This window comes from Heterodontus francisci, chromosome 36 (assembly GCF_036365525.1).
Source record: "Heterodontus francisci isolate sHetFra1 chromosome 36, sHetFra1.hap1, whole genome shotgun sequence".
Classification (NCBI taxonomy): Eukaryota; Metazoa; Chordata; class Chondrichthyes; order Heterodontiformes; family Heterodontidae; genus Heterodontus; species Heterodontus francisci.
The window spans coordinates 48,872,556-48,894,073 of NC_090406.1; the positions used below are offsets into that span (position 1 = coordinate 48,872,556).

Genomic DNA, 21,518 nt, shown 5'->3' on the forward strand with positions numbered 1-21,518 from the left:
TCCATATGTAAGAACAGATTTCAAAAGATATGAGTGCAAATGTCTGCGTTTAACTGGTTTAAACCCGCATTAAACTATTTGACTCAGTTAGGCTAGTGGGGCCACCTATCCCTCTCCTCACGGCCCAAACTTTCCCGCCTTCACCCTCATCAGTCCCGCCCATAGCTGATTAGGGCAGTGACGTAACAGAGACCCCGCTCTGCCAGCTCTGATTGGCAAAGGCGCCTGTCAATCATAGCTGGAGGCGGTGAGGACCAACGGCAGACTGTGTCGTTGAAAGGGAAATTTTACCTAACGTCTGGCAGAAAATGTGCCGAGCGCACAGGAGCGAAATATCGATGCTCTTGGGCTGCAGGTTTGAGGTAAAATTGTTACAGAAAACAGTCAGGGTGCAGCGGGCGGCTTGCAGTCAGCCTCGCCGCCGCCCTGTTGGGTTTTTAATGGCGGCGGTTGGAATGAGCCTTCCAGAAGGGGAGGGGAGGGGAGGCGCCAGTTGTCTGATTGTTCAAAATGGTCTAATGTTAACGCTCCTTCGCCGCATTCCACCCACATTCTTTTCCCCTCCGCCCACTTCCAGAAGAATCATGACATGCTCAACTTTTGTGATTAGGAAATTGGACAATATTCAGAAACAGCAAAAAAATTCAGTTAAACAACTAACTGTAGGAGGAGGCTCAACAAATATCCACATCCTCAACAATGTTGGAGCCCAGCACATCAGTGCAAAAGATAAGGCTGAAGCATTTGCATCCATCTTCAGCCAGAAGTGCTGGGTTGATGATCCATTTCGGCCTCCAGAAGTCCCCAGCATCACAGATGCCAGTCTTCAGCCAATTCGATTCACTCCACGTGATATCAAGAAATGACTGAAGGCACTGGATACTGCAAAGCTATGGGCGCTGACAACATTCTGGCAATTGTACTGAAGACCTGTGCTGCAGAACTTGCTGTGCCCCTAGCCAAGCTGTTCCAGTACAGCTACAACACTGGCATCTAGCCTGCTATGTGGAAAATTGCCCAGGTATGTCCTGTACACAAAAAGCAGAACAAATCCAATCCGGCCAATTATGCCCCATCAGTCTCCTCTTGGTCGTCAGTAAAGTCATGGAAGGTGTCGTCGACAGTGCTATCAAGCGGCACTTGCTTAGCAATAACCAGCTCAGTGACACTCAGTTTGGGTTCCACAAGGGCCTCTCAGCTCCTGACCTCATTACATCCTTGGTTCAAACGTGGACAAAAGAGCTGAACTCAAGAGGTGAGGTGAGAGTGACTGCCCTTGACGTCAAGGCAACATTTGACCAAATATGGCATCAAGGAGCCCTAGCAATACTGGACTCAATGGGAATCAGGGAAGACTCTCTGCTGGTTAGAGTCATACCTAGCGCAAATGAACATGGTTGTTGGTGGCCAATCATCTCAGCTCCAGGACATCACTGCAGGTGTTCCTCAGGGTAGTGTCCTAGGCCCAACCATCTTCAGCTGCTTCATCAATGACCTTTCTTCAGTCATAAGGTCAGAAGTGGGGATGTTTGCTGATGATTGCACAATGTTCACCATTCGCGACTCCTCAGATAATGAAGCAGTCCGCGTAGAAATGCAGCAAGACCTGGACAATATTCAGACTTGGGCTGATAAGTGGCAAGTAATATTTGTGCCACACAAGTGCCAGGCAATGACCATCTCCAACAAGAGAGAATCTAACCAAGTTCCCTTGACATTCAATGGCATTATGATCGCTGAATACCCCACTATCAACAGCCTTGGAGTTACCATTGACCAGAAACTGAACTGGAGTAGCCATATAAATACTGTGGCTATAAAAGCAGGTCAGAGGCTAGGAATCCTGCAGCAAGTAACTCCCCAAAGCCTGGCCACCATCTGCAAGGCACAAGTCAGGACTATGATGAAATATTCTCCACTTGCCTGGATGGGTACAGCTCCAAAAACACTCCAGAAGCTCGACACCATCCAGGACAAAGCAACCTGCTTGATTGGTACCCCATCCACAAACATTCACTTCCTCCACCACCAATGCACAGTGGTGGCAGTGTGTACCATCTACAAGATGCACTGCTGCAGCGCACCAAGGCTCCGTCGACAGCACCTTCCAAATTTGCGACCTCTACCACCAAGAAGGACAAGGGCAGCAGATGCATGGGAACATCACTACCTGCAAGTTCCCCTCCAAGCCACACACTCATCCTGACCTTGAACTGTATCGCCGTTCCTTCACTTGTCATTGGTCAAAATCTTGGACCTCCCTTCCTAATAGCACTGTTGGTGTACCTACCCCACATGGATTGCAGCGGTTGAAGATGGCAACTCACCACCACCTTCTCGAGGGCAATTAGAGATGGTCAATAAATGCTGGCCTAGCCAGTGACACCCACATCCCATGCACGAATAAAAAAAAAATTCATTCTATTTTATTTGTAGCTGGCTACTGTGTAAATACCCTTCAGGGTTGGCTAAAATGTTGGTGATGGAAAGGTTCTATTGAGGGTAATTGACTGCAACTTCTGGGACATGTCGAAAGTTACGAGAGTTTGTTAACTTGGAATTACCACAGAACACTCAGTTGGAATTACAGTAGCACTGAAGTATGCCAATGACAGCCCATGTTTGTTTAGCTTACTGGTTCAGTCACTTTCTGAGCAAGTTGCTATAATATCACCAATGATTAGTCGTTGGAGCAACGCTAAGCAAAAGAGTAAGTGAGGATAAAGAGGAAGCTGCAGAATGACCAAAAGCCGAACAAGAATCATTTGTAAAGAAAATCAGAGCTGGAATACCGGAATGAACTCATTATGACACATTTCAAGTTAAAACTATCATGTGCCAAACATAGCAGAATACATCTGTATTCTGTGGATTCAGAATACTTAGATATAGTTTGAGACAAATTGGGCAGAATATAGAGTCACTTTAATTCCATATCTTGCAGTGCAAGCCTGTAATTTTTAATTTGTAGAATAAGTCGGGGAGGTTACCGAGGTTGTCACAATCCTACACTTAAACAAACAAATTGAGTAATCATAATACAGTAAAAGCTTCATTTTCCAGCATTTTACCTAGCAGCAAGCTCTATTATCTGGAATTTCGCAAAGCTCGCTTGGGCCAAGTTTTCCTGAGTGCACTCTCACGCGTACTACAGGTATATTGGTGTACTAACTCTAAAGGATTATGGGAAAATTAAAAATTGGCTTTCCCACTGCCGGGCCCTGGTACCCTTCAGTCCTCTGGCCATAACTTTGGGACGGAAGGTCCGATCTCCATGCGGACAATAGCAGGTGATAGGGCTCGGTGAGGTGTGGCAGACAGTATCAGTGCCTCTTGGCTGCACCTCTGCCTGGCTGAGTGACAGCAGGAAAGGCGGAAACCGCTTTTTGTCTGTTGAATCCGCAAGGCTGAGGCCAACCTTCTCCGTGCGTCAGATGGTGGTAGTGGGGCTCAAGGGGCATCCAATGGTACTAGAACCAACCTGGTCGGATGCAGGGAAGCCAGTTGGGAAACTTCTGAACCTAAAGGGTTGGACCACCACAAACAACAGGAATTAAGGTTGAACAAAGAACAGCACAGGAACAGGCCATTCGGCCCTCCAAGCCTGTGCCAATCTTGATGCCTGTCAAAACTAAAATCTTCTGCACTTCTGGGGTCCATAGCTCTCTATTCCCATCCTATTCATGTATTTGTCAAGATGCCTCTTGTCAAGTTGCCATCTGTGGGTAGAAATGCTACCTTGTCTCGGTGACTGGTTCCGCATTCACTGTACTGGGATTCTTGGTCCCTACAGTCAGCCGCATTTTGCTCCAGAGTTCCACATATAACTCTTGATTAACCGGAATCTTTAATTATCAGGCACCTCTCAGGTCCAGCACATGCTGGATAACAAAGCTTTTACTATATGTTGTCCTTTCTCCAAAGATTTTTTAAGTCAACTATCTGATCTAATTTTACATTGTGCATGTTTACAGTGTACCCATTTATGATCATGCAGTTTTGGAGCCATTAGACGAGAGATGAGTCTTTCATTCAGAAAGTTGTTGGGATCTGGAATGCTCCACCTAAAAAGGTGCTGTAAGCTGATTCCATAAAAATTTTAAAAGGGAGTTGGACAGGTACTTTAAGATGAGGAACTTACAGAGTTAGGACAAAAAATGAGGAGTGGGATTAAGCAGAACTTCTGTTTTAAAGATGGCATTGCAAAATCAGATCAAAATTATATTTTTTTGAAGTGCTGATGGTGTAATTTGCTTTTTATGTTCAAAATATTCAGTGTAAAAAATGGTTTGCACAATAATGCAGGCCATCTGCTGCTTGGATTATTGCCCACATATGTTTAAGTTTGGACAGACTGTGGAATATGTGTTTCATGTGGATACTGTCCATTAAGCTCATACAGGCATATTTTTCCCATAGAAATTTTAATGTGTTTAGATATACACAGGTTATTGAAACAGTTTATGAGCTGGGGGGATTGTAAGTGGCACCACCATTATAACCCTGGAGAATAATAGAAATTGGCAGCTGATATGCAAATCAGGGTTTTAGATGAACTGAAGTTTGTAGCAACTGGCCATGAGGGCATCGAAATAGTCATATAGGGATGTGACACTGGCATGGATCAGGGCTTCAGCAACACGTTGAATGAGCTGGGGCTGGAGGTGAGTGAGGTTATAGAATTGGAATTTGGCAGTCATACTTTGTTTTTTTAACTTTTTCAAATTTGATTTGTTTTCACCTGAATCTTCCTTTTCTCTATTGACTCATTCTTTACTTTGCTGAAAGCCCACATATAACTTACTATTTAAATGTTCGTAGTTTATTTCCCTAGCCCTGGCTATGCAGTGGCACTGGGAGGTGAGAGGAGATGTGGGTCATTTTGGTTTGGGAAAGTAGGGTGGCTCAGAAGGCCAGGACCTATGCCATTGGAAAAGAAGATTTGGATTGAGAAAGGGAGAGAGCTGAGTAGGCCAAGACAAGTTTTCTTTGGGAAGGAAGATTTCGGTTAAGTAGAGGAGAGAGCTGAGCAGACCATGACCTTAACAAATGCCTATACTTGGAGGAGGGATTTGGATTGTGGAGAGCAGAGCAGATGAATGCATGGCTCAGCTTAGAATGACTGGGATTCAGATTAGACCGAATAAAGAGGCTGAGTAGCCTGGAATCTGAAACCATAGGGGAACAAGAACAATAGTGAAATTGCATTTAAAGTGAAGTAAGATAAAAATTAAGCATGGGCACAAGTTAATAATTAAAAGTAGCTGTGTTACATATTTCAGCAATGATTGTTATGATGTGATTGGTCCATTATGCTAAATGAACACATGGTTAGCAGGGATTGGTGTTTGGTTTACTTGAATCAGTCAGTAGTGTTGAAGATACACCGATTGCATCTAAACTTCAATAGTATTGTTGCTTACAAGTAGTTGGATGCAGTTGCATGAAGAGAGGTATGTTATAGCATGTAATGTATATTGTATTATTCTGTTACAGTGGAACTGTTACTTTTAAGGTCATAATATTAGTTGTTAAGTACATAGAGGCTCAAGGTGAAAGAATGAAGTGGGTGTTGATGCCAAAAAGCAGGATCAAAAAGGCTGAAGAGCAGAGTGGTAATTAAAAAAGAAAGGTGACGGGTTGGGGGAAAGAGGTTGGCGAACATGGCTGGGAAGAGGCTAAAGAAAAAAGAATCCTGAGGCTGAAAAGTGGGGCTGTAGATTTTTAAAAAATATACATGAGTGGGGGCTAAGGCAGCAGAGTAGGCTTGGAGGAGCCTAAAGGTAGGCCTGGAAGTTTTAGAAGAAATTCTTTTAGGAATGTGGTCAGGAAGAGGCTGAAGACTGGGTAGGCATGGTAAATGCTGCTAGATTCCTAAAGTAGAGGTTGTGGGGGAGTTGGGAGAAGCATAGGTGTCTTGGAGGGAGGGGCAAATTGTGGAGAGAAGCAACCTTATTTTTGGAGATGGAGTTGGGGGAAGGAGATGGCGGGGAGTGTTGACCAGCAAGAAGAAGGCAGTGTAAATTTAGTTCTGAAGTAGCCTTAGTAACTGTGCAGTGGTGATAAAGACATTACAGCAACAGCTGATGGGACAGGGAGCTGTTTGATTGGCAAGGTTTTTAACATTGGAGCACCATCTGATGTTAACATGGTGTGGCAGGGAAATAAGTGACTAATTCTGGCTGCATTTTCTAGGGAGGTATTACAGGAAAATGTGGCTGTCAGTCAGTGGCTTGTTTCCTTCATATACCCTTTTCCCTATCCTTTTTAATTTACCAATCAGTTTCAAAGGTTCCCCTATTTTCAAACAAAAACCCTGTATTCTTTTCTTCTAGCCTCCTCATACACCTTATATATCTTTAAACCTTGAGATTCTTTTTTGATCTGTTATCTTTAACTGGTATCCCAGCATAGTATAGACATTCATGGAGTTTCATAACCCCAAGACGACACTTCCAAATTAGATGACCTCTGCCACATGTGACCCACTTAATCAACTTATTTAAATTGATCTACAACCTAACTGGTCTAAATTGCTAACCCACTTGTGCATTTCTTCTGTATCATCTGTGATTTAATATGGTTCATTTCAAGCCCTCCTCTGGATAATTAATGATGAATGCTAACCGACCCAATAAAGACCCCTTGCAGAATTCTGCTCTTAACCAGACATCCATCAAATTTACTCTCATTAATAATAACCCACTAGCAATGTGATTTCAGTTAGTTATGTATCCTTCATAACTTAAATAATTTATTGCATATGCTTTTTTGATCAGACATAAAAAAGGTTTTTGCAAGGCAAGCAATGTCAACCAGACCATCTTCATCACTATTCCAGTCACTTCCTTACATTATTGAAGCAAGATGTACATTTCATAAAATGGTGTGCTGAGAATCTGTAATAACATACAAAGTCTTCAAGTAAGCATGTAAATCTTTTAGTGTAATGCTTTCCAGTAGTTTCTCTACGACAGAAGTAAAACTCATTTGCCTTTAGTTTCCACGTCTGTTTTCTTTTCCTAAGTAACTTGACCAAATTGCCCATTCTCCAATCCATGGTAACCAACCTGAACTTCAATGAGCCATTAAATATATTAGCTACATACCAGTGCACCTGTGTAATTTGGAGCTGAATTTTTTTCAGTTTTATGAAACAATTGAAATGCAATTTCCCCCCATTTTCCTGAACATTATTAGGATAAATGGCATCAGTTTCTGAATTAATCTTGGCTAAAACCATTTCCATGGTTATTTCGAATGAAACGAGTTTTAGCTGCAGGCCCATCTTATAGCATTATTGAGCAGTGTAGGCGGAAGACAGTGACTGGAGTTGCCTTGAAAGAAATTGCTTGTTTTTTGAGATATAACTAATACAAGATGTTGGGGAAAAGGTGTAAATGTTGTTCATGGAATTTTTGAAATTTGTTCAATATCCAAATGAAACCAGTGCTTGCATTATTTGGTTTGCATGCTGGTGGTGCCCAGTGTACTCAATCTGTGAAAATTAGAGAATAATATCGCATTGAAAGAGTCCATTCGGCCCATAGAGTCTGTGCCAGTTCATTCAAAGAGCAATTCAGTTAATCCCACTCTCCTGCACTTTGCACACATCTCCAAGTTTTTCTCCTTCAAGTTATCCAATTCCCTTTTGAAATCTATAGAATCTGTATCTACCACCCTATCAGGCAGTGCACTTCAAATCCTAATCACTCATGTAAAAAAGCTTTTTCTCCTGTTGTCTCTGCCACTTTTGCCAGTCGCCATAAATCTGTGCCCTGTGGTTATCGACCCTTCAGCCCTTGGAAATAGTTTTTCTTTATTCACTCTATCTAAACCCATCATGATGGAAGTGTTAACCATTAATAACTGAACAGGGTATGACATTTAAAAAAAAAAGTGTTAATCTCGTAAAAAGCAAGTCATTTTAAAAAAAAATGTAACACAATATTTGTTTCAACTGGTGCTGGCATGGACTCGATGGACCGAATGGCCTCCTTCTGTGCCGTACTTTACTCTAAATGACTCTGGTACTGTTTTCAGCATTTTCTGTTAGATTTTTTTTTTCTTAAAACTGTGGATTGCCATGTGATTATGTAGATTGTTTCACATGGCACTTTTTGGAAGTTTCTGACATGGCGGTAAGTGCAGTGTGTTGGGGTGGTCATGCATGATGTCTTGTAATGGTTTGAGATAAGTTGGATTTTGTTTCTCTCTTCAGCAGCCCCCTGTCCCTCACCCCACTTTGCTTAGTTCCCAAACTTGGCTATATTCAGCTTGCAGAAACTGGCTGCTTTCCATGGGCAATGGCGAAGCAAAAGATGATATATGGAGTCAGCCCTGACTGAAGGAGTGACACTGTTCTGGCTCTAAGGGTTTTTGTGAAATTAGCTTGGAAATTCTTAATCTAGTTCTTCTGTGGGTATCGGCCGATAGCACAAAACTGTCTGTAGCTTGCCACTATATTTGCAATCTTACTTGGAGGTTACAGGATAGGATGTGTGGGAAATGGACGTATGTCATCCTGCTGTGCTAAAGAGTGCTCTTCTGGGGCTGGACTGAAGTACAATACCGGGGCAGGAACAGGAAGCTTTTAAACTTCATCCAATCATGCCTCATCTAGAACATCTTAATAGTAGCACTGGACGTCCAAATGGGAACTCTTCCATGCAGTATCCCTCACGTTGAGCATAAAATTTACAAAAAGGAGAATTGTCCCCAGCAAGCCCATGCATTCCTCCTAAGAGCCAATTCCAGAACCACAATGTTATTCTGAGTTTAAGCTCCTGTAAGGGCATGGATCCACTTTTCTTGTTTGTTCCATTCCTTGGTTCCCGACAGCCTATTAAGGCACTTGGTGAACTGCTAGGATTCATGTTGGACTGACTCAGTGATAATTTACTATTGGATTTTTCTCTCTCTTTTTCTGAATTCCCTCTTTCCTCCTGCCCCCCTTCACACCCCCACACCCACCCACCGTGGTATGGCTCAGATTTGAAATTTGTGGGGAGGGATTGGATTTGCCATCCCGCTGCCTCATCTCTGGTACTTATTGAAAGTAGTAGAAGAAGGATTACATTACATGCGTAGGATATATGGCACAGAAACAGGCCATTCAGCCCAACCAGTCCATGCCAGCATTTATGTTCTGTTTGAGCCTCCTCCCATCTTTCCTCATCTAAATCTAGCATCGTAACCCTCTATTCCCTTATATGCTTGTCTGGCTTCCCCTCAAATGCATCTATACTATTTGCTTGAACCACTCCTTGTGGTTACTAGTTCCACAATCCAACACTCTTTGAGCAAAGGTATTTCTTCTGAATTCCCCATTGGATTTCTTGGTGACTATCTTATATTGATGGTCTCTAGTTATTCTCTCCCCCACAAGTGTAATCATTTTCTCTGCATCCACTCTCTCAAAACCTTTCATAATTTTAAAGACCTCTATTGGGTCACCCCTCAGCCTTTTTCCTCTCCTGATATGTATACCCACGCATTTCTAGTAGCATCCTTAAAAATCTTCTCTGCACCCTCTCCAGTGCCTCTATATCCTTTTCATAATCGAATTGCCGCACAAATTACTCTCCAGTGTGATCTAACCAAGGTTTAATACAGGTTTAGCATTACTTTCCTACTTTTCAATTCTGTCCCTCTAGAAATAAAGCTTGGTTTGCTTTTTTTAAATGACCTTGCTAACCTTTGGAGCAACTTTTAGTGATTGGTGTATTTGTTTTCCAAGATCCTTTTGTTCCTCTACCCCCAACTGGACTTGCATCTTCCAAGTAATAAAGTGACCTCCCTATTCTTTCTTCCAATTTGGTGTCATTCACAAATTTAGAAGTTGTATTTTTGATTGCAAAGTCCAAAGCATTAAAGTAAATTGTAAACAGCTGTGGTCCCAGCACTGATCCTTGTGTAACACCACTTCCCACCTTCTGCCACTCTGAATAACTGCCCTTTACTCCCACTCTCTATGTTCTGTCTTGAAGCCAGCTAGCAATCCATTCTTCCACCTGTCCCTTAATGGTCTTATTCCTGTCCCAGCCTTTTTTATTGATGTGTCTGTAAAAATATTTTTCTCTTTTGTTCTATGTTCTTAATTAAATTCCATAGTTCCTCTTTGCCTTCCTTATATTTTTGACATTTCTCCTAATCTCTTCAAATTCTCATTTATGCACTCCTCTGCTGCCTTTTTACTTAATTTATGCCTCTTTCCTAACCCTCAGTTGTTCCCTATGCCTTTAATCATCCATGGAGTTTCACTAGTACTTAGTTTGTTTTTTCCTTTTAAGGGACTATATTTTTCCTACACTCTTGATCACCATTTTAAATGTTATCATTATTCTATATTGTTTGCCAGTATTGTAGCCCATTTTATTTTCCCAAGTTCTATTCTCCGCCCCTCAAAATCATCTTTTCTCGAATCTAATAACCAATGGTCATACTTATGCCCTTCTCTATTATTTTAAAGTGTATTATATTATAGCCACTATTGCCTAGATGTTCTCCTACTTTTACTTCTCTTATTTGCTCTCGTTCATTCCTCATTAGTAGATCCAATCATGAATCTTCCCTTGTTGGGCTTTTACATATTGGATTAGAAAGCAGTCCTGTACACATTGTGGGAACTCCATTCCCTTACCCCCTTTACCTACCTCTTCTGTCCATTTAATATCGGGGTAGTTGAAATCCCCCATGATTGTTTTTTTTCACTCAATTCCCTAATTTGTCTTTATATGTCTTCCTCCACCTCCCTTCCACTATGTCATCAGTGTCCTCCCTTACTTTATTCTTTCCTATTCTCTCTTTCTCTGTTTTATTTACATTGAGGCTGCTTATGTTTCTTGTAGATACTTCCTAGTTTAAAGCCTTTGCCACCTTCCTATTTACCCTTACTGTCAGGACACAGGTCCTATCCTGGTTCAGGTGGAGCCCGTCCTGTTAGTATGGCTCCTTCCTGTCCCAGAACTGGTGCTATTGTCCCATGAAAAGGAACCCCCTCTTTCCCACACCAGCCCTTTAGCCCCGTGTTAATTCTTCTGATCTGACTGCTCCCATGCCAATTTGCACGTGGCTCAGGCAATAATCCAGATTATTACACTCGAGGTCTTGCTTTGTAATTTAGAGCCTAACTCCTGATACTCTTTCGGCGGGACCTTCTCCCTGTTCCTCCCTATGTCGTTTGTTCCAAAGTGGACTGCGACAACTGGATTTATCTCCTCCCTTTCAAAGTTCCTCTCTAGCCGCTGTGAGATATTCTTTACCCTAGCACCGGGTAGGCAACACTCCCTTTGGGATTCTTGTTCTTGAATGCAGAGGATGCTTTCTATCCCCTTAATTGGAGGGTCCCCAATTATTACCACATTTTTATTCTGCTCTTCCCTTGCTTGGTCATCCTTCTGAGCCAAAGTGTCTTGGTCTGCGTTGTGGCTGGCCTCCCTGTAGTCATCTTGTCCTGACAGGTAGCGAGTACATTGGACCTGTTAGACAGAACCAGTGTCTGCGGGACCTTCTCAACTTCTGCTAAATCCCTACCCTACTCGCTCCCTAACAGTCATATATCCAGAAATTCCTCCCCCTTCCTTATGTGACGGAGTCTCTCTAACTCACACTCCAGTTCACACTGAGCCAGATGGATTTGCGATGGAGACATATCTTGCAGGCATGTTTGCTAGGGACAGTCTTGCTATCCACAGACTCCCACATTCTGCAGTCTAGACACACAACCTACTCTGCTGCATCTTAGACTAGCCTTATTTATTTAATCAGTTTAAATCTTTATTCAATTATTATTTATAAATAGTTAAGCTATAAATTTAATAGTACTTATATTTTCCTGGTCCTGGTTTAAACCATGGCCTGTATTTAGAAGAAAAACCTTAAAACTCCGCAACCAATCACATACCTGCTCACCTAATTAATGTCTCTAGACTTCAGCTTGCAGGTCTCATTGTCTCCCGCTGCCTCTCTTGGACCACTCCTTGTTTTTTAAAAGACCAGAACAGCACCTCTCCCCTCACTGTGCTGAATTCCCTCCCTCACCAAATTCCCCTAGTTTATACTCTGTAGAAGCAGTACTGCGTTGAGCTGGACTTGGTGCTACTTATTTCAACATTTATTTTTCTCTTTCAGAAAGCTTTTTCAGTAAAGGCGTGATCAATTGCTATTGAGATGTTCCATTGTAATTACTGTGACTTATGGACTACGTGTATAGATGAGCTGGACATTCACATTCTGGAGACTCATGCTGACTTTCGCTGTTATGACACTCCTCTTCAGAGATCATCCAATCAGGTTTTTCCTGTTTTGTCATGCTCTGTCTTAGAGTCCACTCAGCCTGACACACAGACATCTGTGAATCCTGGTAAGAAGCCATGTATAAAATTCTGGTATTTTGTTTTTTGGTTAGTTTCTTATTTTTGCATGTAACTCTATATCATTTGTGGATTTAGAGTAACTTTGTATACATGCAGTGAAGCCGATAGCTCTCTTGAAACAAACACTGCTTAATAGATGTATTTGATTCACGGAGTAGTTGACTACAGTAATGAAGGAGTGTGAATCTACACCTAAATAAAAAAAGGTAAGTCCTGGAGATGACCAGCAGATTAGAAATTAGGTGAAAAAAGTAACTGTTCTATCTTTTAAACTTTTTCTGAACATTGTCTCGTTACTCTAGTATACTGAAGCAGCCAATAATGAGAGGAGAGTTTTCCAAGTTAATTCCAGTGAAGTAATAACCTTTTTTAAATTTCCTGAATGCATTGGAGAATGACTCCTTGTTCAATGGGCCCCGGTGGTTCTCCAGTACCTTGGCCATTATTCAAGCATGAACCTTGAAATTGTCTGGCTGCAGGCTATTTGACTGAGGGGAATATTATGGCTGAGCACAAAATTGTCCTCACCTGACATCTGCACATATGTAATTTTTCATGCTTGTGATCCTATCTACTGACTCTTGAACCATTGCAAGAGCATGAATCCCAGTGACTAGCCCCATCCGAGTTCGAGGACATAAGCCAGTTATAATGCTGCCCCTGTTGCTGTTCTGCTGAAACCAGCTAGCTTAGCATAGACTGGGGATTGGATTTTTGAGGCCTTTTCTTACCTGGATAACATACTCATTGGCTAAATCAGCTGAGCCATTAGAGGAGTGTTTGATGATTAATACAGTTGAAGAGCAGAATCCTCCTCAGAAACTCTTTCAACAAATTTGTGTGAAGGTTTACTCTAATGATTCAGTTTGTAAATACACCATGTGACCAGATACTCAACATTTTTCTGAAGCAGCGATAGTGCGAGCGAGGTGTCAGCTGGGAAGGTGAGTTTCAGTTTAAAATAACTTACCTTTTGTTTCGGCGGACACGGGGACTGCTGGGTAAGTAAACTTGTATATTCGGGCAGTGGCTAAACCCGAAACACTACACGTGTAGTGTCTCCCACCTATCCTCCTCCTCTAACCAAAAAAAAAAAGGACTCTTGTATGGAGGGTTTGATAAGGTAAGGTTTTCCTTTTTTTTAAAATCTCTGTTGTCAATTTAGTGCGGAGGGGATGGAAGCTAGGGCAGTTGCATGCTCCTCTTGCAGGATGTGGGAGGTGATGGTCACCACAGGTGTCCCTGCTGACTTCACCTGTGAGAAGTGCACCCAACTCCAGCTCCTCGCAGACCGTGTTAGGGAGCTGGAGCTGGATGAACTTCGGATCATTCAGGATGCTGAGGGGGTGACAGAGAGCAGTTATAGGGAAGTAGTGACACCTAAGTTACAGGATAAAGGTAGCTGGGTGACCGTCCGGGGAGGGAAAGGGAATAGGTGCACAGTGCAGGGATCCCCTGTGGCCGTCCCCCTCAGTAATAAGTATACCATTTTGGATACGGTTGAGGGGGACGACCTACCAGGGGAAAGCCACATTGGCCAGGTCTCTGGCACTGAGCCTGGCCCAGTGGCTCAGAAGAGAAGGGGGGAGAATAGGAGAGCGATAGTGATAGGAGATTCAGTGGTTAGAGGAACAGACAGGAGATTCTGTGGTCGTGAACGAGACTCCCGGATGGTATGTTGCCTCCCGGGTGCCAGGGTCAGGGATGTCTCGGATCGAGTCTACAGGATTCTTAAGGGGGAGGGGGAGCAGCCAGAGGTCATGGTACATATCGGTACCAATGACATAGCTAGGAAAAGGGATGAGGACCTGAAAAGCGAATACAGGGAGTTAGGTTGGAAGTTGAAAGGCAGGACGAGCAGAGCAGTATTGTCAGGATTGTTACCAGTGCCACGTGCTAGTGAGGCTAGAAACAGGGAGCGAGTGCAGCTGAACACGTGGCTACAGAACTGGTGTAGGAGGGAGGGATTCAAATATGTGGATCATTGGGATACCTTCTGGGGAAGGTGGGACCTGTACAAGAAGGACGGGTTGCATCTGAACTGGAGGGGCACCGATATCCTGGGCGGGAGGTTAGCTAGAGCTCTTCGGGAGGGTTTAAACTAGTTTGGCAGGGGGATGGGAACCAGAGCTACGGATCAGTGGATGGGGTAGCTGTTGAACAGGCAGATACCGAGTGCAGAGAGTCTGTGAGGAAGGTTAGACAGTTGACAGGGCAAAGTTGCAGCCAGTATGATGGGTTGAAGTGTGTCTATTTTAACGCAAGAAGTGTCAGGAATAAGGGTGATGAACTTAGAGCATGGATCAGTACTTGGAGCTACGATGTTGTGGCCATTACGGAGACGTGGATATCACAGGGGCAGGAATGGATGTTGGATGTTTCAAAAGGAATAGGGAGGGAGGTAAAAGAGGTGGGGGGAGTGACATTGTTAATCAGGGATAGTATCACAGCCGCAGAAAGGGAGGTCGTCGAGGAGGGTTTGTCTACTGAGTCATTATGGGTGGAAGTCAGAAACAGGAAAGGAGCAGTCACTTTGTTGGGAGTTTTCTATAGACCCCCCCAATAGCAACAGAGACATGGAGGAACAGCTTGGGAGGCAGATTTTGGAAAGGTGCAGAAGTAACAGGGTTGTTGTCATGGGTGACTTCAACTTCCCTAATATTGATTGGAACCTCCTTAGTGCAAATAGTTTGGATGGAGCAGTTTTTTGTCAGGTGTGTCCAGGAAGGTTTCCTGACTCAATATGTAGATAAGCCGACTAGCGGGGAGACTATGTTGGACTTGGTGCTTGGCAACGAACCAGGCCAGGTGGGAGAGCATTTCGGTGATAGTGATCACAACTCCCTGACCTTTACTATAGTCATGGAGAGGGACAGGAGCAGACGGGATGGGAAAATATTTAATTGGGGGAGGGGGAATTACAATGCAATTAGGCAGGAACTGGGGAGCATAAATTGGGAACAGATGTTCTCAGGGAAATGCACGACAGAAATGTGGAGGTTGTTTAGGGAGCACTTGCTGCGACTGCTGGATAGGTTTGTCCCGATGAGGCAGGGAAGGGATGGTAGGGTGAAGGAACCTTGGATGACGAGATGTGGAACAGCCAGTCAAGAGGAAGAAGGAAGCTTACTTAAGGTTGAGGAAGCAAGGATCAGACAGGGCTCTAGAGGGTTACAAGGTAGCCAGGAAGGAACTGAAGAATGGATTTAGGAGAGCTAGAAGGGGACATGAAAAAGTCTTGGCGGGTAGGATTAAGGAAAATCCCAAGGTGCTCTACACTTGTGTGAGGAACAAGAGTATGGCCAGAGTGAGGGTAGGGCCGATCAGGGATAGTGGAGGGAACTTGTGCCTGGAGTCGGAGGAGGTAGGGGAGGTCCTAAATGAATACTTTGCTTCAGTATTCACTCGTGAGAGGGACCTGGTTGTTTGTGAGGACAGCGTGGAACAGGCTGATATGCTCGAACAGGTTGAAGTTAAGAGGGAGGATGTGCTGGAAATTTTGAATGATATGAGGACAGATAAGTCCCCGGGGCCAGATGGGATATACCCAAGGATATTACGGGAAGCGAGGGAAGAGATTGCTGCGCCTTTGGCGATGATCTTTGCGTCTTCACTGTCCACTGGAGTAGTACCGGATGATTGGAGGGTGGCAAATGCTGTCCCTTGTTCAAGAAAGGGAATAGGGGTAACCCTGGGAATTATAGACCAGTCAGTCCTACGTTGGTAGTGGGCAAATTATTGGAGAGGATTCTGAGACAGGATTTATGATTATTTGGAAAAGCATGGTTTGATTAGAGACAGTCAGCATGGCTTTGTAAGGGGCAGGTCATACCTAACAAACCTTATTGAATTCTTTGGAGATGTGACAAAACACATTGATGAAGGAAGAGCAGTGGATGTGGTGTATATGGATTTTAGCAAGGCGTTTGATAAGGTTCCCCACGGTAGGCTCATTCAGAAAGTAAGGAGGCATGAGATTCAGGGAAAGTTGGCTGGCTGGATACAAAATTGGCTGGCCCATAGAAGACAGGGTGGTAGTAGATGGAAAGTATTCAGCATGGAGCTCGGTGACCAGTGGTGTTCCACAAGGATCTGTTCTGGGACCTCTGCTCTTTGTGATTTTTATAAATGACTTGGATGAGGAAGTGGAAGGCTGGGTTAGCAAGTTTGCCGATGACACGAAGGTTGCTGGAGTTGTGGATAGCGTGGAAGGCTGTTGTAGGTTGCAACGGGACATTGACAGGATGCAGAGCTGGGCTGAGAAGTGGCAGATGGAGTTCAACCTGGAAAAGTGTGAAGTGATTCATTTTGGAAGGTCGAATTTGAATGCGGAATACAGGTTTAAAGACAGGATTCTTGGTAGTGTGGAGGAACAGAGGGATCTTGGGGTCCATGTCCATAGATCGCTCAAAGTTGCCACCCAAGTTGATAGGGTTGTTAAGAAGGCGTATGGTGTGTTGGCTTTCATTAACAGGGGGATTGAGTTTAAGAGCCGCGAGGTTATGCTGCAGCTCTATAAGGCCCTGGTTCGACCACACTTGGAATATTGTGTTCAGTTCTGGTCGCCTCATTATAGGAATGATGTGGAAGCTTTAGAGAGGGTGCAGAGGAGATTTACCAGGATGCTGCCTGGACTGGAGGGCATGTCCTACAAAGTAAGATTGAGGGAGCTGGGGCTTTTCTCATTGGAGCGAAGAAGGTTGAGAGGTGACTTGATAGAGGGGTACAAGATGATGAGAGGCATAGATAGAGTGGATAGCCAGAGACTTTTTCCCAGGGTGGAAAGGGCCATCACCAGGGGGCATAATTTTAAGGTGATTGGAGGAAGGTTTCGGGCAGATGTCAGAGGTAGGTTCTTTACACAGAGTGGTAGGTGCGTGGAATGCGCTGCCAGCGGTGGTAGTAGAAGCAGATACATTAGGGGCATTTAAGCGACTCTTGGATAGGTACATGGATGATAGTAGAATGAAGGGTAGGTAGTTAGTTTGATCTTAGAGTAGGTTAAAGGTTCGGCACAACATGGTGGGCCGAAGGGCCTGTACTGTTCTGTGTTCTATTACTATCCAAGAAGGTCCTGAGTTCAGTTTATAAATATCTGCGTAGTTAGTTGGGGCACTGGTGGGGGAATTACAGTTGACATTGTGTCTGGAATGGAAAGGGAAAATTGACCAGGTTGGTGATGCTGATACCTGGTGACCTTTGTTGAGAAGTGCATGTATATAAAGAACTTGACTCTGATGCTCTCCACGGTTGAATAACATACTGCTCCTCACTAATTCACTCATGTGGAATGGTCAGGAATAAGTTGCTGGCATGTGCAAAACTGTATCCCAGCATAAGGCCCTGCTTTAGGAGATGAAAAGAAGAAATTTAGAAATGACAAGTTGTGGCAGCACTTGGGCTACTTAATAAAATAATCTTGCCTCATTTGGATTAGTTTGGGGAAAGCTAATTTTGTTTCGGTTGAATTATACCTTCTGGAGTTAGACTGCTAATATAGTCTACAGTCTGAACTTACTACCTCAGATTGCAGAATGTGTTTGAGCAATCTGCAATGATGCAGCTAGGCCAATTAGAGAGGAAACCAATCTAAAATGAACCAAGATTCACTTGTTTTCTGATTTCTAATAAAAACTTTGGCAATATCATGTTGTCAATGCAACAAAACACTGGTTATTGTCTAAAATAAAAACAAATGCTGGAAATGCACAGCAGGTCTGGCAGCATTTGTGGAGAGAGAAGCTGAGTTAACGTTTTAGGTCAGTGACCCTTCTTCAGAACTGACAAATATTAGAAATGTACAAGACTTTAAGCAAGTAAAGCGGGGGGTGGAGCAAGAGATAACAAAAGAGAAGGTGTTGATAGGGCAAGGTCACAGAGAATAACTGACCAGAAGACCATGAAACAAAGGCAAACAGTATGTTAATGGTGTGCTGAAAGACAAACCATTGGTACAGAGAGGGCGTGAATAGACTAAAGCACAAAGTACTCCAAGCACAAAGATTAAAAAGATTTTTAAAAAACAGAAACAGTGGGTTGGAACAAACTAAATGCACTAAAAAAACCTGAAATAAAATAACCAAATAAAGAAAAAAAGAAAAAATAACTAAACATAAAAAGGGGGGTCCGTCATGCTCTGAAATGATTGAATTCAGTGTTCAGTCCGGCAGGCTGTAGTGTGCCTAATCGGTAAATGCGATGCTGTTCCTCGAGCTTGCGTTGATGTTCGCTGGGACACTGCAGCAATTCCAGGACAGAGATGTGAGCATGGGGGAGTGTTGAAATAGCAAGCAACCAGAAGCTCAGGGTCATGCTTACGGACTGAGCAGAGGTGTTCCGCAAAGCGGTCACCCAATCTGCATTTGATCTCCTCAGTGTTGAGGAGACCACATTGTGAGCAGCGAATACAGTATACTAAATTGAAAGAAGTACAAGTAAATCACTGCTTCACCTGAAGGGAGTGTTTGGGGCCTTGGATAATGCCTTGGTTATAGTGGTTATTGTCTTGAGGGTTACATGAAATGGCTTCAGTTTTTTTCCCAAAAACTCATACACCTATAAAATTTGTAATCTTTTGATGAGCCCTTTTTATGAGAGGAGCTTTAAGGTCAAACCTAACGTTAATTGTGTTTTAATCATTTTCGTACGACTTTATAGTAAGCATATTGAGTGTTTGCATCGGCATTATTTTCATGACAAAAAGGCAGACTTGAAGTCTGCAAAAATAAAACCCAAGCGACAATAAGCCGATTTATTCTGTTCACAATGGTTGCCAGCCAATTTATTCTGTTCACAAAAAAAGCTCAACAAAAAATTGCTTTTACATATCTTTTAAAGTAGAAAAAAAAGGCCAAAGTACTTTGCAGAGCCGTAAGTTAAAATTATTCTGGGTTATGTTTGTTTAGTCTGAATACATTGTTTTTTTTAGTATATATTCATCCTGCATGTGCAGCATTATACCTTTAAAAATGATCCACTTACCTATTAAAGTCTTGTTGAACATCTCTGCCAGGCGGTTCACTGTAACTGTTGCCTTTTTTTCTTAATTTAGGCCCCTTTTGAAAGTTATATTTGCCTGTCACATGCCCATGGGTTTTTCTGACTTGCAGAATATGATGATTCTTCATTATCTGAGTGTTTTAACCCATCCTCCTCCCCCAATCTAGGAATGCGACAACTTCCATTTCCTCCACAGTATTTGGATCATTTACAAATGCTTAGTCAAGTTGAGCTCTGTCCCTTGCTGCTTTCTTGACTCACTGGGTCATAAAACAGTAATGTATTATATTTACGAACACTGATTCTAAAACACATTTTTTAGTTTATATTGGTTAATTAAAGTATTTTCTGTTCTCACAAAAAGGCATTTTAGTGTAGGGAAACTTGTATTCGTGCTTAACACCAACCTGGGGATCTGTAAACATTCGTTGGGGAGTTTTATGGGTCCTGCAAGAGCGGAATGTGTGGCATTCAGGATTTAATTAATTAGGTGGGAGATGTTTATTCGGATTACCGACGGCAGGATTTTTTCCTGAAATTAAGTTGATATTGCGCCATTCCGGGATTGCCCCCACAGGGTGGCAGATTGCAGCTTTGCATTAAGCCCTACCTGCTAGATTAAGTGAATGGCAAGCACTGTTCCCGTGCCACTTTCCCGTTTGTTTGAACATGGCGTGCAACAGCCGGCTTTGTGCAGTTGAGTCTGAGGTCAGTGTTTTTCTTTCGTGAACTCATCGTCAAAATGAACACCAACATTGGAATCGATGTTTGGCTGCAGGCTCAGCATCAGCAAGCGTGATTCTTCTCGATGACGCGAAGGCATGGGGGTGTGTACATGGAGGAACAGGGGAGGGTGCGGTGATTGAGTGCATGGAGGCGCAAGGGAGGGAGAAGGGGACGACAGGGTGGGGTGATCGGATGCATGGAGGAACAGGGGAGGTTACTCGAGGAGGACAGGATGGGTGATCAAGTGCATGGAGGAGGAGGAGGGGAGGTTCTGGGGTGGTGTTGCTGCTGAAGCTGGATATGAGCAGTTGTGGGGTTGGTGGGTTTATTTGAGCATTACAGTCAACAGATGGTCGGGAGGGGTGAGTGCTGTCAACATTGGGAATCTGTGGGGCAAATTCAGGGTACTGGCTGGCAGAGGGAATGGTTACAGTCGATGGGGGCAAATGGATTCTGTAGGGGAGAAGGTCAAGACTTAGGGTTGGGTGTTCTACGGCATCATAGGGAGGGGAACAGGACTCAGAATTTCAAGGGTCTGAGCTGGCATGTTGATGGTCACAGGAGTAGGAACGGGGGAGCGATGGTATTAGTAAATTGATTGTGACATTGCACAAGGTAATGGGGGTTCAGTGGTAACAGGGAAGGGTTAAAATTACATTGGGTGGGTCAAGGGTGAGAGGTGCAGGCTGGAAGGTTGCAGGAGCAGGTTGGAAGTTGGAGAGACTTGCCCTAAATTGTACACGCACCATTTTCCAATCCTCCACTCGAGGATTGCAAGACTTGTGGAAGGAAACAGGTGATAGTGGGTGGGATTTCCACCTTGCAGAAATTTTAAGGTACATAAAAGCAACTGCTCATTGTCTCGATGGTTCAGACAACAAGCAACAGAAGGCTGAATTGGAACGCTGTGCTTATTTCATTATTTGAAAAGCTGCAGTGCCATGGTGTCATACATCCAATTTGTCTGCTGCTATGGGAAGAAGAGCAGAGGGAGCGACTATGGCAGGCTCTTTTCCCTCAACAGATGATGCCTGAATGCCAGCAACAGGCAGAAGAGGAAGGTGAGGATGCACCGCATGATAACAATCAGATGTGTCTGTGTTGTGCACACGAGATTGTGACCCAGATTCTAATTTTAAACTCTCCGCGGACTGTGTGGATGTATCTGCACTGGCGGAGGTGGAAAAAGAGGCAGGTGATGGTGCACCCTCTGGGACATTGGCTTCATCTTCCTCCCTAGTGGAGGGGTCTTGGGCCTCGCAGCGTTCTGACACTCGAGTGCAGGTACACAAACGGGCACATTAAGCATCAGCTAAACATGAGTTTACAAACTTTCCTTTGGTGTGCACATATGGCTGTAAGACTGAAGATGACATTTCATCCTTGCGCCTTGAGGATTCTGCCTTGCCATCTGTG

General features: G+C 43.6%; 1 protein-coding gene across 5 annotated transcripts in view; it reads left to right on the forward strand.

Annotated features, from left to right (window-relative positions):
• Window positions 1-278: 278 nt before the first annotated feature.
• LOC137351802 (zinc finger protein 462-like) overlaps window positions 279-21,518 on the forward strand; it is a 149,701-nt gene continuing 128,461 nt past the window's right edge. For all 5 annotated transcript variants that reach the window (XM_068016651.1, XM_068016653.1, XM_068016654.1 and 2 more), the window contains exons 1-2: window positions 279-362; window positions 12,133-12,364. In XM_068016651.1, coding sequence (XP_067872752.1) covers window positions 12,172-12,364 — 193 coding nt within the window. In that variant the 5' untranslated portion in view covers window positions 279-362; window positions 12,133-12,171. The remainder of the gene's footprint in view (window positions 363-12,132; window positions 12,365-21,518) is intronic.